The 16823-nt window shown below is 43.1% G+C and overlaps 1 protein-coding gene across 1 annotated transcript; it reads right to left on the bottom strand.

Annotated features, from left to right (window-relative positions):
* Positions 1-3845: 3845 nt before the first annotated feature.
* Positions 3846-12749, bottom strand: cd59b (CD59 molecule (CD59 blood group) b; the record flags this gene model as incomplete). The annotated part of the gene is made up of 3 exons (XM_084335107.1): positions 3846-4045; positions 11248-11349; positions 12701-12749. 3 exons carry the CDS (start codon positions 12747-12749, stop codon positions 3846-3848), a joined length of 351 nt encoding a protein of 116 aa, XP_084191233.1.
* Between the last annotated feature and the right edge of the window lie 4074 nt (positions 12750-16823).

Raw genomic sequence — 16823 nt, 5'->3', positions numbered from 1 at the left:
GAGAGCTGGGCTCGAACCCAGCATCTCCTGCGTTGGTGACAAGCGCAATCTCCGCTACGCCACCTGACCGCCATTGCTGTGAAGCACTTTGAGCTGCAATCCATGTATGAAAGGTGCTATATAAATACAGTTATCATTATTATCACTTGGCACATTGTTTACATTATTTGTAGGGTTGATTCACAGAACAATAAGTGACCAACCCAAACATCAGACCGAAACAAAGAATGTAAACAAAGTGCAATACCAAGCAGAGGGTTCTTTTGCCTAGAGGGCGCTGTCTGACGACATCACAGAGTCTACCTTTAAACAAGAGCCCAGGGACCAGGTCCAATATACACTGACCTCCTCTGGATGCACTGACCCAGGACCAGCTTGTAGACAATCATGAAGCCACAGCTAATCTAAGTAAACTGCCCATGTTGTAGGTGTGTCTTGATATTTTGTGTAATATAGACTTTCCTATCCGTCTAAATATCTATCTATCCATCTGCTGTATCTGTTCTGTGTTATTTATGTGTCCTGAAGATCAATAAATGTCTATTTTTAAAACGCAGCGTAAGGTGTTTGAAATACGCCACCTTGACTTCTCCACGTCCACCGGCCAGGCTGGCCCCAGAGCAGCACAGTGCGGGCAGACAGACAGAGCAGCACAGTGCTGGCAGACAGAGCAGTGCAGGCAGACAGAGCAGTGCAGACAGACAGACAGACAGACAGACAGACAGACAGACAGACAGACAGACAGACAGACAGACAGACAGACAGACAGACAGAGCAGTGCAGACAGACAGAGCAGTGCAGGCAGACAGAGCAGCACAGTGCGGGCAGACAGAGCAGTGCAGGCAGACAGAGCAGCACAGTGCGGGCAGACAGAGCAGTGCAGGCAGACAGAGCAGCACAGTGCGGGCAGACAGAGCAGTGCAGGCAGACAGACAGACAGAGCAGTACAGACAGACAGACAGACAGAGCAGTGCAGACAGACAGAGCAGCACAGTGCGGGCAGACAGAGCAGTGCAGGCAGACAGAGCAGTGCAGACAGACAGACAGACAGAGCAGTGCAGACAGACAGAGCAGTGCAGACAGACAGAGCAGACAGACAGAGCAGTGCAGACAGACAGACAGAGCAGACAGACAGAGCAGTGCAGACAGACAGACAGACAGAGCAGTGCAGGCAGACAGAGCAGCAGAAGCAGAGTTTCACATGACGTCCCACTCAATCTGTCTGGATCCCAACACACTGGCAAGGTGCAGGCAGCGCTATTTTCATTAAGCATTCAGTTGTCTTTATTGCGTAGTTTCTCCCAAATTCCCATAATATGTACAGTAGTGATATTTAGTCAGATTTTCTCGATAGTCGTAGAACATTATGGGAAATGTGCTTTCAGTCTTCTCCAGAGTCAGATGAGATACCTAGTGGTCCGTATCCACTTCCATTCATGTGTGCTAAACTAAAACTAGGCTAGCTTGCAGTTGTATAGCCTTCTACTGAACACACAGAGAGGAAATTGGTAAGCACATTTCCCATAATGTTCCTTTAATATTCGAAGAGTCTACGTAATAACAAATGAGTTAGGTTACCACGAGACAAACATTATTGTTTAAAGATCAACTGCTTTCTGACAAAGAAAATTATCTTCAAGGTGGCACATGCAGGTTTAATGGGAGAAGAGTGGTATAGGTTGTAGTCCTAACTTCCAACACATTGCTTCAAACTTTCATAGATCCATACATACCACATTTAAATGTGTTACACTATAAAGATAAAACCAATAATATATTCTTATTACAAACACTAGCAAAAGTTTATCAGGTCCACATAAATTGGCCCCAGAAATAGGCCCTTTTCACGGTGGCCATTTTGTCATCATCGCAGGGTAAACACCGGTGTAATTAATTTCCATGTGTTTATGGTTCCATTCAGGTGTACCAGGTGTTGTGTAGCTACAACAGCTTGCTAGCACCTTGTGAGAAGGGCCTATTAACACCAGAACATCAGAACAGTCCTGTCCGGACCTTGTGAGAAGGGCCTATTAACACCAGAACATCAGAACAGTCCTGTCCGAACCTTGTGAGAAGGGCCTATTAACACCAGAAGAAGGCAGCCAACCAGTGTCTTCATTCATTCAGCTAATCCCACCTCACATACAGGTCAGTGGTTCACTGGTTCTCAACATGGGGTTGAACTTGAGGCCCTTCAGGAGGTCGTGTGTGTGTGTGTGTGTGTGTGTGTGTGTGTGTGTGTGTGTGTGTGTGTGTGTGTGTGTGTGTGTGTGTGTGTGTGTGTGTGTTCTGGGGGTATGTACAAATCCATTACCCTATTTATAATCTTTGGTATATATGCTTTTTTTCTTCTCATGAAATGATAAATAGTTGTAGTCTGAAACTCTCCTCCCAATTATCAATCAAGTGAAGTAGCCTGCAAAGGTGTAATAAAGATCATTCTTAAGTGTGGAAGTTCACCGTTCTGTGTGGCGGCTGTGAACAGGCATCCCTCTGTGTTCAGGTTGAGAGCCACTGACTTAGGCCTTGACTACACGTATATGGATATTTTTATAAACGGATATTCAAAAAAATAAAATCCTTGTCCACATGGCAGGGTTTTAAAAAAGACCTTTGTCCAGAGTCCAGACGTGAATGCAGAAACACATAAATTGCTTCAACAAGCATGCCGGGCCAGTAGGTGGCGATAAGCGATATCTCAAATACCAACAGTCTGAGCATGCGTAGTGGGTTCACTTTCATTGGCGGCAGCAACTGAAAAGTAAAATAATGTAATGACATAAAATGCGCATTACAAAAAGCAACAATGGGCAAGCGCGAATTGAGCTGTAACGTCATCGTTTCTCTCTAGACGATATGTTTAACATGACTACACGGATCCACTGAAATGGATATTTAAAAAAAAATCACTTTAAAATGTGTTTTTTTAAATCTCCTTTTTTTACAGAAAATGCTGTTTACATGTGGATGAAAGGCCCAAACGTAGAGGAAAATGTGCATTTAGCTAAATATCCATACTCGTGTGGACAGGGCCTTAGGCTCCTACTGTAGAACACAGTAACAGTATTAGGCTACTGATGAAACTCACTTGCTTCAGTTCAAGTTAATTTCACATGACAACATCAGCAATTGTATGATAGAAAAAAGGCTAAACTAAATACATGGCAGTTCATTTAGACACAGTTGACCCACTACCAGTGGTGGAAGAAGTTCCTTTACTTAAGTAAAACTAGAAATACCCAGATAAATAAGTACTCTGGTAAAAGTAAAAGTCCTCCATTGAAATTATCCTTAAGTAGAAGTAGAGAAGTATTTGTTATTGAATGTACTTAAGTATCTAAAGTAAAAGTACGTATTCTACATGACATTTGTGTATTCCAGTGCTTGGGAGCATTCAACCCTCGATCCATTGACCTCTTAGGTTATGTTATATTATTATGTCCGCTGTGAAAGTATATAATCAATGCTAAATCTTTTTCTTCAGAGTAACTAGTAACTGATGGGTTCAGATAAATGTAGTGGAGTAAAAGGTACAATATTTCCTTTGAAATCTAGTGGAGTAAAAGTATAAAGTTCCCTAAAATGAAAATACTCACATAAAGTACAAGTAGCAAAACATTTTTACAGTACTTGAGTAAAAAATACTTAGTTACTTTCCACCACTGCCCACTACTGTTAATTGTAAAGTGACCATATCTACATCAACACTAAAGAGACTCTCAGAGGGAGCCCCAACCAGAGACTCTCAGAGGGAGCCCCACCACGCGGTCAGCAGGGACCCCCAACCAGAGACTCTCAGAGGGAGCACCACCACACGGTCAGCAGGGAGCCCCAACCAGAGACTCTCAGAGGGAGCACCACCAGGCGGTCAGCAGGGAGCCCACCAGAGCCAGCGCAGGTCCTCCTCTGGTCGCCACGGCGCCGCCGTTACACATGTTGCTGCTGCAGCAGCGGTAGGTGAAGCCAGAGATGGCGGGGAACATCTGGGTCAGGCGGGAGTTATCGCAGTCGGTGTACCGGATGCACTGCCGGATGGTCTTACCGCCTGCAGAGAGGGACGCCACACAGCCAGGAGTTCAAGTTAGAAAATGGTGAATAAAAAATGGTAAATGGTGCATTTATATAGTTCTCTGAGTGATGAGTGACTGTTCTCTGAGTGATGAGTGACTGTTCTCTGAGTGATGAGTGACTGTTCTCTGAGTGACTGTTCTCTGAGTGATGAGTGACTGTTCTCTGAGTGATGAGTGACTGTTCTCTGAGTGATTGTTCTCTGAGTGATGAGTGACTGTTCTCTGATGAGTGACTGTTCTCTGAGTGATGAGTGACTGTTCTCTGAGTGATGAGTGACTGTTCTCTGAGTGATTGTTCTCTGAGTGATGAGTGACTGTTCTCTGAGTGATGAGTGACTGTTCTCTGAGTGACTGTTCTCTGAGTGACTGTTCTCTGAGTGATGAGTGACTGTTCTCTGAGTGACTGTTCTCTGAGTGATTGTTCTCTGAGTGATGAGTGACTGTTCTCTGAGTGACTGTTCTCTGAGTGATGAGTGACTGTTCTCTGAGTGATGAGTGACTGTTCTCTGAGTGATTGTTCTCTGAGTGACTGTTCTCTGAGTGATTGTTCTCTGAGTGATGAGTGACTGTTCTCTGAGTGATGAATGACTGTTCTCTGAGTTACTGTTCTCTGAGTTACTGTTCTCTGAGTTACTGTTCTCTGAGTGACTGTTCTCTGAGTGACTGTTCTCTGAGTTACTGTTCTCTGAGTTACTGTTCTCTGAGTGACTGTTCTCTGAGTGACTGTTCTCTGAGTGACTGTTCTCTGAGTGATTGTTCTCTGAGTGATGAGTGACTGTTCTCTGAGTGATTGTTCTCTGAGTGATGAGTGACTGTTCTCTGAGTGACTGTTCTCTGAGTGATGAGTGACTGTTCTCTGAGTGACTGTTCTCTGAGTGATGAGTGACCGTTCTCTGAGTGATTGTTCTCTGAGTGATGAGTGACTGTTCTCTGAGTGATTGTTCTCTGAGTGATGAGTGACTGTTCTCTGAGTGATGAGTGACTGTTCTCTGAGTGACTGTTCTCTGAGTGATGAGTGACTGTTCTCTGAGTGATGAGTGACTGTTCTCTGAGTGACTGTTCTCTGAGTGACTGTTCTCTGAGTAAATGGTAAATGGCTGCATTTATATACTGTATATCTCTTTTATCCAAAGCTCTTTCCAATTTGTTCCTCACATTTTGACCCATTCACTCACACATTCACACACCGACGGCGGAGGCGACCATGAACGGACTATGTGCCGTATTAGAATTATGTAGAACCATCGCAATTAATAATGTCTGGACGTGTGGAAACTAAATGGCGCAATGGACTGATTTAATTCGGATACAGCAGTGGACTACGGAACGGAGAATTAAGTAGAACCATTGCAATTAAAGTCACTCTCGACGTGTGGAAACTAAATAATGTCGGCACATTGACAAACTAATTTAATTGCCATGCTGTGGATTATGGAACGTATTGGATGCCATAATAAGTAGAACCACTGCAATTAAAGTCACTCTGGATGTGTGGAAACGGAATAACGTTGGCACATTGGCAACTGAATGACTACGATATTGTGGAAAGATATAGAACTGACGGTGTGCCGTATTGTTGTTGCTATACTATGTTACTGCAGTGCATTCATCAGCGGGAAGAAGATAAACCCACTTTGAAGGCTCTGACGTCACACCACGTCGCCATGTGATTATAACATTTAAAGCTACAAACGATATATGTAAAAAATTAAATAAATACAGTAAAAATGCCTGAAGCCAAGAGGCAAACCAGCAAATCTGTGCTAAGAGAGGCTGAAGCTGAAAAGGCAAGCTTAATGGTACGCCTTGCCCATTTAAACGCTTTAACCCTTAAAGATTTGAAATTGGAATTGGAAAGAATAAATAACAAAATATCTGAAGCCAAGATGAGAGAGGCAAATTGCAATTAAAGAAGAAGCCGTGCTAAGAAAGGCTGAAGATGAAAAGGAAAGCTTATGGGTACGCTCTAGGCTAAGAAAGGCTGAAGATGAAAAGGAATGCTTGTTTATACGCCTTGCCACTGTAAACTGGCTTCAGAAACAACAAAGTAATTGGAAATATGAAACTGCCCTTGCCAATGTAAACCTTAAAGATTTGAGACACGAGTTGGAAACCAGGATAAAGAAACAACAAAGTGATTCGAAATTGGAATTGGAAAAGCTCTCAGCCGAACACGCAGCCAGGCGCGCAGCCGAGCGAGCAGCCAAGCAAGCGGCCAGGCGGGCATCATCGATGGGAGTCTTGGCTGAGAGGCTCAACATTGAACCGGCCAATGAATATCATAACAATGATGCTGATAATGTTTTTACTAATCACTGTGTTGATTTCAGCTCCAAGGAGTGCGAGCACAAAATACATAAACTCCCCCTTGAACTTCGCAAGCCGTGGTCGGAGTCCAGAGGAAAGGACAGCGATGAAGAAGAGGACAGCGATGAAGAAGAGGGCAGCGAGGATGAAGATGAGGATGACTATTCGATCGCACCTCATGTCCCCTCCAGGGAGTGGATGGTGGAGGGTGACCTGATGGGTCCTACCCAGAGACTTCCTCAGAATGAACCAGATGACAATGGTGATGTGGGCGGTGAGGAAGAGGACGCGTCGATGATGACATCGATGATGATGATGAAGAAGAGGACGACAAAGGGCGGCTACGCGGTGCAGTGGGCAAGGCGCTCACCACGAATACTGGAGACGCTGGGTTCGCCTGTTCGAGCCCAGCGCTCCACATTGCTTTCAGTTTAGCTGGTCGTCCGTACTAATACACATTGGCAGTATTAGGGGGTGGGAAACTGATGGGTGGGGATCGGGCTCTGTGGACAGCAACTCCTACAGGTCGGTTGGTGCGCCTGCGCAGTAGAATCAGGAAGCGATGGGGGCGGCGCCCCTCCAAAGCGCAGACCCCTGACGCTGAAAGATCGCGCTGCGCAGGTGAAAAGATGCCACTGCTGTTACCTCGAGTATCGGAGGGAACTCGTGCTATGTATGACTTAGTCCACATTGCAGCCGGCTTGTGGGAGGCAAGAAACAGCGTTCGAGACAGGGGAGGGTTGAATTGGATGATGCGAAATTGGGATGGGAGAACAAATTTAAAATGGAAGAAAAAGTGGATAAAAAAAAGAAGAGGACGACAAAGCGATCGCGCCTCATGTTCCCTCCAAGGAGTGGATTGTTCCTCAGACAGTTCCTCAGAATGAACTAGACGATGATGATGATGGGGACGGTGAGGAGGACGGCGTCGATGACGTCGATGATGAAGAAGAGGACGCCGATGACGAAAACACAGAAGAAGAAGCAGTGACAGAGGAAATCGCTGTGTCAGACATTGAAAAGGAGAAATACAGTGTGACAGCTGTGGAGGAGAGTGCTGCAAATGAAATGCAAGAAGAAGAACCTGAAACGGCACCAGCAAAGGCAACCATTAACTCTGCTACATGTACACCTGATGAAGACGAGGAGGAAAATTATGATGAGAGAGAGGCATCCGATGAGTGTACTGGGAAACCAGATGATGTGCACGACTGCAGCTCCTCAGAGAATGAAGCAGAGGAAGAGGAAGATGCACATAACAAAACCACTACTGAACCTCCAGTGTTTAAAACAAGAGCTCTAAGAAGCAGGACAAGAGCAGTCGCAGCCAGTCCAAAAAGGCTGACCAAGCGGTACCGTCCTGAAGAGGAGAAAGATGGCAGCATAGAGGTGCATCTCCCAAAACGTAGCTCTACTCTGCAAAGACCTGCTGAGGACAAGAGTGTTGGAGGAGATGGCAAGCCAACGGGAAAGAGCAGAACCAAGGTAGAAGTATCAGAAGAAGTGTGGGATTCATATCAGATTATAGATTCTGTGGAGGATGAGCCAATAGATGATTCTCTGACCACTGAGTCTCAGAGAGGGAAGAAAGACAGAACATCTAAGAAAGATGATACAACTTCAAAAGAATACGAGAAACGGAGCAGGAGTTTTGACATCACTACAGGAGCCTCCGACAATGAAAACAAAGACAAAGAAATGGAAAACCAACTACCTCAAGAAGCTTATCAAATGATAGACACATTTGTTAAAGAAGTCTTGAATTCAGACGGAAAAACACATGGTGTTACCGGGGCCGGTGATGGCCAAACACTTGCAATCATGCCAGTTTCCAAGAGAAATAATTATAAGAGAAGACGGAGCAGGGAAACCTGGGAAAGCCAGCTGAGACTTCCTGACCGACTTACCGCAGACAGTCCTGATTAACCCTGATGGAGAGTCACAACCAATGAACATTGAACATTGTATAGACATTGATTAGACATTGACTATATGCCTATCAGAGCTATAGGGCTCTGTTGAACATTGAATGAACATTGAATAGACATTGGCTATATGCCTATCAGAGCTATATGGCTCTGTTGTTATAAAAAAAATAATAAAAGATTTAATGTTATTGGGTTACCTTGACTGTTACTTGACTCACTAACTGATTTGTTCTTCCCATGCTCAGGGACAACAGGTGAAAACCACAGGACTCAGTCAAGTTTCTTTGTGTTTAGAATTATGATTTCATATCGATTATTATTGAGGACATTGACATTGATTATAGATTATGTCGGTAGCTTCTTTGTATTTTATTTTTTTTATTACTTTTTAAACAAACACATAAACAAACATGACAACATAAAATTAGATATACAAGCATTAATTAACAGTGCACATCCAATGAAATCACCATTTAGATAAATGTCTTATACAAGATATACCCCTAATACCTGCTATCTAATACCCTACACACATATGCTCTCACTCGCTCCCCCCCCCCCCCCCCCCCCCCGGTCGGTAGCTTCTTTGATACGTATATAATTTTATAATTGTGTTTTGGTGCACAATTAAGGGGCCGGTGTGTAGAAGCAGAAACCGACTTGTGGATTTATATATTAGAGTATTAGAATTCATATTGTTTAGACTATAGTGTCTTATTTATGTTTGAACACTAGGGGGCTCACCACCTCCATTACAGCCCCATTTCTATAAGTAACCTAGGGGATCACTGCAATCTCATGCACCTGCAGAGGATTTACTTTCAAACCTGTCTCACTGTTGGAACTGCTTATCCGTAAACAAACAATTGACAACTGTTCTGTTCATCATCATTCACTATCATTCACTTTTGGACAACAATAAACCCCTGTAAACCGTACCAGCTGCAACTTGGACATTCACCTCATTTAACATCCACAACTTGGTACTGAGTAAAGAAGTAATTGCGGGTGCATCGTGGACAACTGTCAGCACACCCAGGAATGACAGTCGGCCACTACACAAGGTGCCAACCTGCTCATCGAGAGCAGTTAAGGGTTAAGTGTCTTGCTCAAGGACACTTCGACACGCTGCCCGGGAGGAGTGGGAATAGAACCGGGAACCTCCGGATTACCAGACAACTGCTCTACCTCCTAACTGTTATCGGTTATCGACAAAGTTATCAAGGTTTGTCATGTTATTGGGCATTGTAAAAGTGAGGCATCACTTCATTGGACTTTTAAGAGCCCATATTATGGCCATTTCCCAGTTTAATACAAGGAAACTATAAAAGGAGGAAGGGTCATCCTGTCACTGTGTAGTGCATGAACACATATTGGTGTGGAAACTTTCAGTTGGGCTGAAAATGTATTCGTAGAACAATCATTTGAGAAATCTTAGAATTGTTTTATCTCATGTCATGCCAGGTACATATAAAATACTTTTTGTATAGTAAACTTATTTGTACAGTAAATCTTTATAGTAAACTAAGTTGTAGGTCATGCACATGTAAACAACACAGTGAAACTAACATGTTAGCTTCAAACGAAAATCTATTATAATTTACTTTTATATGTAGCATTGGCTCTCAAACCTCTGCTTGTCAAGGACCCCCAGACTGGCCTGTAACAAGCCGTGGCCCCCCCAGGCCCCAGCCCCCCCCCCCCAGGCCCCAATCTGAGAAGAGGATTGATTTAGTTATATAACTCTATAGTGTAGGTGGGGAGATAGCCGTGGGGAGAGTGTAAAATAGAATAGTCACCCTTATACCTTGTGCTAACTTCTGGTGAATAGAATAGTCATTATTATACCTTGTGGTAACTTCTGATGAATAGAATAGTCATTATTATTATTATTATTATTATTAATTATTATTATTATTATTATTATTATTATTATTATTATTATTATTATTATTATTATTATTATTATTATTATTATTATTATTATTATTATTATTATACCTTGTGCTAACTTCTGGTGAATATAACAGTCATTCTTATACATTGTGCTAACTTCTGGTGAATATAACAGTCACTCTTATACATTGTACTAACTTCTGGTGAATATAACAGTCACTCTTATACATTGTGCTGACTTCTGGTGAATAGAATAGTCACTCTTATACATTGTGCTAACTTCTGGTGAATAGAATAGTCACACTTATACATTGTGCTAACTTCTGGTGAATAGAATAGTCACTCTTATACCTTGTGCTAACTTCTGGTGAATAGAATAGTCACTCTTATACCTTGTGCTAACTTCTGGTGAATATAATAGTAATTTGTCTACATTGTGCTAACTTCTGGTGAATAGAATAGTCATTTGTCTACATTGTGCTAACTTCAGGTGAATAGAATAGTCACTCTGTCCTAACTCACCTCTCACTGGGAGAAATGCACATAACTCACCTCTCTCACTGGGAGAAATGCACTTCCAGTCAAATAACTCACCTCTCACTGAGAGAAATGCACTTCCAGTCACATAACTCACTTCTCACTGAGAGAAATGCACTTCCAGTCACATAACTCACCTCTCTCACTGACAGAAATGCACTTCCAGTCACATAACTCACTTCTCACTGAGAGAAATGCACTTCCAGTCACATAACTCACCTCTCTCACTGAGAGAAATGCACTTCCAATCACATAACTCACTTCTCACTGAGAGAAATGCACTTCCAGTCACATAACTCACCTCTCTCACTGAGAGAAATGCACTTCCAATCACATAACTCACTTCTCACTGAGAGAAATGCACTTCCAGTCACATAACTCACCTCTCTCACTGAGAGAAATGCACTTCCAGTCACATAACTCACCTCTCTCACTGAGAGAAATGCACTTCCAGTCACATAACTCACCTCTCTCACTGACAGAAATGCACCACCAGTCACATAACTCACCTCTCTCACTGACAGAAATGCAGGAATCTTCAAACGTGCACTCTTGGACGTTTTGGCAGTGTCCTGTGTAGTCAGCGCACTTGTAGCACCGAAGCCCGGAGCCTGAAGAGGGTACATGTTTAATAGTGTTTATGTTTATGTTTATTAGGATCCCCATTAGTCATCATCAACGTGTTGACTATTCTTCCTGGGGTCCTCACAGATATACACATACAAATATGAAGCATTCAGTGTAAATCAGTCCTATATCACATACATAATCAATAGAAAATAAAACAAAAGGTCATAGGTGAATCCATTTCACCATACCTTTAAAAAAAAACACAAAGTAAACAGAAGAAGTTTGGATAACATGGCTGCAGCTACACTCATGCATGACATATATGGATTTCCTTCCGGATTATGGCTCATTTAAGTTTATTTTTTAATAGTGGATGGTTAGGTGAAGCCCGGAGCCTGAAGAGGGTACATGATTATAGTGGATGGTTAGGTGAGGGGAGGCTACACCTCCAGACTGCTGCACAGTCATTAGACTAGCAGCAGAGGAGACACAGACGCAACATGAAACATTAGCACTATGTTACCTGGGTGGAGGAGTAACAAGTTACAGTGTGTAATTGTATAGTTATCGGAGTACAAAAATAACCATATAAGTCAGCTTTGAAATGTTTGGGACAGCCCCTGTATTTGCACTTCTGAAGTTATTAGAATCATTTAGAGTGTGAATGTGATATATAACAAGAAAGTACTCAACCTCTACTGTCTTTAATTATGAATGAACACAACACTCTAACTCACCATCTTTAGATAATAAAGTACTCAACCTCTACTGTCTTTCACTATGAGTGAACACAACACTCTAACTTACCATGTTTAGATAATAAAGTACTCAACCTCTACTGTCTAACTATGAATGAACACAACACTAACTTACCATCTTTAGATAATAATGTTTGAAAACGTTGTTCCTTCAAAAGCTTAAAATGTCGTTCTTTCATTTGAAATAAATAATGTTTTATTTATTTTGTATCACTTAATATACATACATACATAATTGAAAAATCAATACAAATTATTATAAAAACAAGAATAAAAAAAATGTGATTCCATGTTGGATGACTTCAAAACATTAGAAAGTAAAATTCCATTAAGATTATAGGAAATTACATAATTCTGGGACAAACTTCAAATTATATGGATATTGGTTGTAGATTACTGTATTCCCACTCCGGAGATGGGAATGATTTCACTTACTGAAACTATACACTACATGTTAGAAGCAAACAGAAGTAGCAAAAGTAATTCGATTCAGTAATTGATGTTGAGTGTTCCAGAAGATTATGTTAAGTAATCCACAATCTATGTTGGAATATTCTAATGATTCCATATATTTACTTGCAGTCTGCTCGTCTGTCTGTCATGTCTGTACACAATGTGCTATTGTTCTACTCACCTACGTGAAGAATCCCTAAACAAACCACCAGACACAGACCAAGCTTCATCTCTGTCTCCTTTCAATTCCCCCTTTAGAAGTTGATAAAAAGAGAAAGTTGAAGAAGGTCCAGCCTCCTGCAGATCCTCCAGCAAGCAGGTGGACTACCTAAAGGAGCGGAGAGGTGCCAGGCTACCAGGCTACTACCTAAAGGAGCGGAGAGGTACCAGGCTACCAGGCTACTACCTAAAGCAGCGGAGAGGTACCAGGCTACCAGGCCACTTTGCCAAACCCCCACAGAGCCTGCTCCGAGCTGGCTGATAGACAGTGGTCAGACTGAGCAGATATGAAGGACTCATTGTCCTCTGTTTCCACAAAAGCACGTCTGTCCACCAGAACCCCCCCCCCCTCCCCCTCCTCCTCCTCCTCCTCCTCCTCCTCCGGTCTTCTACAAATGTACAACAATTACTCTACAAATGTTTTCACTGTGTCTGTAGTAAACCTTGTTTTGTCGCATTAAGATGAAAACGTGACTTTAAAAGTCCTGCTAACGTGTTTATTTCTTTATATTCTGTCCTGGTTCCTTGTGTCTCTGTGCCCCCCGGCTGACTGGATCTCAGTCCACACGCTTCCAGGTCTTCATGTGTGACTGTGAGAGGGGTTCTGATACCGGCAGATACTAGTATTTAACCCTTGCAGGGATGTGTACAGGTACGAGCTATTGTTGCCCGGGCAACAGCCTGTTTACTCTGATTGGCTGAGTTGCCCCTCTGGAGAGCCTTTTCTTTAAAAAGATTTACATGCAGCTCCACTGCAAATACAGGAAGGGGCAAGAAGGCACATCGACTCTGCCACCGCCCCCCCCCTGGTGCCCCCACGGTTGAAAAACATCACGCTAAAGTGCCCTTTTGAGTGGCGAAAACGAGAGGACGTGCCCCATCGGTGCCCTTCCAATGGTCTAAAGTTAGAACAACAACTTTTTTCCCACAACTTTCTTCCAACAACTGGCCTCTTTTATCCATATATCCGTGTGTAAAAGGTTAAAAGTTGATAAACTCGACCACAATTTACTTAAAGGTATCCAATTTTGTTTTGTTTTCCAGCTCCCTTTAAATTTTATTTTTTTTTAGATTTTTTTTTTGCTATTATTGCTTTTCATGGTCAGACATGACCGACAGATGAGGAGAGGATGAACGGGAGAAGAGGCGGGGGAAGAAATGCGACAAATGTCACCGGGAGCGGGAAGTGAACCCGGGACGGACGCGTAGGTGTGCGATGCACTAACATGGTGCGCCACGAGGGCGCCCCTTCCAGCTCCCTTTTGTTTATATTCACATTTCCACCCGAATAGACAGAGTTTTCTAGTGTTGTTCCATCGTCTACAAACAAGTTGAATACATTTCCTTCCCTGTATAGCCTTTGCAAAGTCCATTTTCACAGTTTCTGAATGATGTGACGGGATCGATGAGGCAGAGCATAGCAAGCTTGATGACCAAATGAACTGGTCCTTAATAAACAATCTCAGCAGGGCCATTAAATCAGCCAAGAGCGAATACAAGGAGAACATTGAGAACCAGCTCAGTGGGAATGATGCACGCAGCGTCTGGCAGGGCATCCATACCATATATGATTGTGCAGTCAATGTCTCAGCCTCCCTGCCAGACGAGCTGAAGCATTTCTATGCCCGGTTTGAGCCCACCAACACCAACCCTCCAGAACTAACCCCCACCACAGCCCCCACCAACACCAACCCTCCCTGGCCGGGTGATCAGATCATGCGCAGCACAGTTGGCGGGTGTGTTCACACATATTCAACCTCTCACTCTCCCTCTGTTTATTCCCCTCCTGCTTTAAGTCCTCCACGATTGTGCCTATCACCAAAAAAGGCAAGATAACGTGCCTAAACGACTGGCGCCCTATTGCCTAAAAAAAGATGTGCCATCATACCCCCCACACTAGACCAGCGTTACCGCAGCCTCAGAGCCAGGTCCAGCAGGCTCAAGGACTCGTACTTTCACCAAGCCATCAGACTCATGAACACTATTTAGTCATTCAGATTTTATTTTTATATTAACTCTCTCAGCACTTTTTTCATACATCACTATTATGCTGGTTTTATTGTGTTTTTGTGTATTGTATTGTTCCATTGTGTATTTTATTACCATGCTGTAGGTCGAGGGGGCAAGCCCCAAGAATCTTGCTCTTTTTTGTATGAGAATATGACAAAGATGTAACAATAAAGCTGAATTTAAACACAAGTTCTTACAATAAACTGGTCCTGTTCTCTGAGTGATGAGTGACTGTTCTCTGAGTGACTGTTCTCTGAGTGATGAGTGACTGTTCTCTCAGTGACTGTTCTCTTGAGTGACTGTTCTCTGAGTGATGAGTGACTGTTCTCTTGAGTGACTGTTCTCTTGAGTGACTGTTCTCTGAGTGATGAGTGACTGTTCTCTTGAGTGACTGTTCTCTGAGTGATGAGTGACTGTTCTCTGAGTGACTGTTCTCTTGAGTGACTGTTCTCTGAGTGATGAGTGACTGTTCTCTGAGTGATGAGTGACTGTTCTCTGAGTGATGAGTGACTGTTCTCTGAGTGACTGTTCTCTTGAGTGACTGTTCTCTTGAGTGACTGTTCTGAGTGACTGTTCTCTTGAGTGACTGTTCTCTGAGTAATGAGTGACTGTTCTCTGAGTGATGAGTGACTGTTCTCTGAGTGACTGTTCTCTGAGTGACTGTTCTCTGAGTGATGAGTGACTGTTCTCTGAGTGACTGTTCTCTGAGTGATGAGTGACTGTTCTCTGAGTGACTGTTCTCTGAGTGACTGTTTTCTGAGTGATGAGCGACTGTTCTCTGATTGATGAGTGATTGGGTCTCCCATTATTATTGCCCTGCTTTCAAAAGACCCACTTCCTCATGCGTCAATAGACCAGGGTGGCGCCAAGTACAACTCCAGCATCACAAATACCAAACCAACGCCTGTCTGGCTCCTCCCACACATGCTTGATGACTGGCTGGCTCCTCCAAAACACCCTTGATCACTAGCTGGCTCCTCCCACACAGCTTTGATGACTGGCTGGTTTGTTTTCTATGGATATGCATTAAAAAAACAAAACATATCAGGCAAGCAAACTTTGCCTGTCAGTCAAAGCTTACTAAAAGCACGAGCAGTGAACTCCAAGCCCACGTGACTGAACTCAAACTAGAAAGAAACAGACTAAGAAACGACGTAAACTCCATGATCAAAACTGCAAAAAAGAATTTCATCAATGACAAAACTGAGGAAAACAAAAACAAACCACGTGAACTTTGGAAATTACTCAATAATCAACTAGGATGCAGTAAAAAACTTAAAACCAGATTCTCAAACATAAACATAAAAACGGACAACACGCTCATCACAGACAAGCTGGATGTAGCCAATTACTTAAACATTTTCTTCACAAACATAGCCACAACACTGGTAAACAAACTACCCTCCCACTCAGGGCTTTATGGGGTAGAACACATAGTAGCTTACTACAAAAACCTAGGGGTCCGCAAGGACGACTTCAAGCTGGAAATGGTAACAACAGATGAGGTACTCAATAAACTGAGCGCCCTCCAACCTAACAAGGCCACTGGCCATGACAACATCCCCTCCAAATTCCTCAGAGACTCAGCAGCCGCCATCACACCAATCATCACACACATAATAAACCTCTCCATAAAACAGGGACACGTCCCCAAGGACTTCAAAATTGCGAGGGTGACCCCTCTGCACAAAAAGGGCAGCAAATTAGACCCAGGCAACTACCGCCCTGTTTCTATTCTCACCTCCATCTCGAAAGTCATGGAAAAAATAGTCTACGAACAGGTCGAAAAGTACCTAGCGGAAAAAAATCGAATCTACGAATTCCAATCTGGCTTCAGAACATCCCACTCCACTGACACATGCCTTCTCTATTTGAATGACCACATCAAACAAGAGGTGGACGCAGGCAAATACTGCGGCATGGTCATGCTGGACCTACAAAAGGCCTTTGACACGGTCAATCACTCCATTCTGATTGACAAGCTAAAAGCAATTGGTTTTGATAGTCTATCAGTGAGCTGGATGCAATCCTACCTTGAGGGGAGGGAACAGATGGTGGAGGTAAACGGTACCCTA

This window comes from Notolepis coatsorum, assembly GCF_963971535.1.
Source record: "Notolepis coatsorum genome assembly, chromosome: 18".
Taxonomy (NCBI): domain Eukaryota; kingdom Metazoa; phylum Chordata; class Actinopteri; order Aulopiformes; family Paralepididae; genus Notolepis; species Notolepis coatsorum.
Note: the sequence above shows the minus strand (reverse complement) of the source record. Positions and strands in the feature narration are given on the sequence as shown.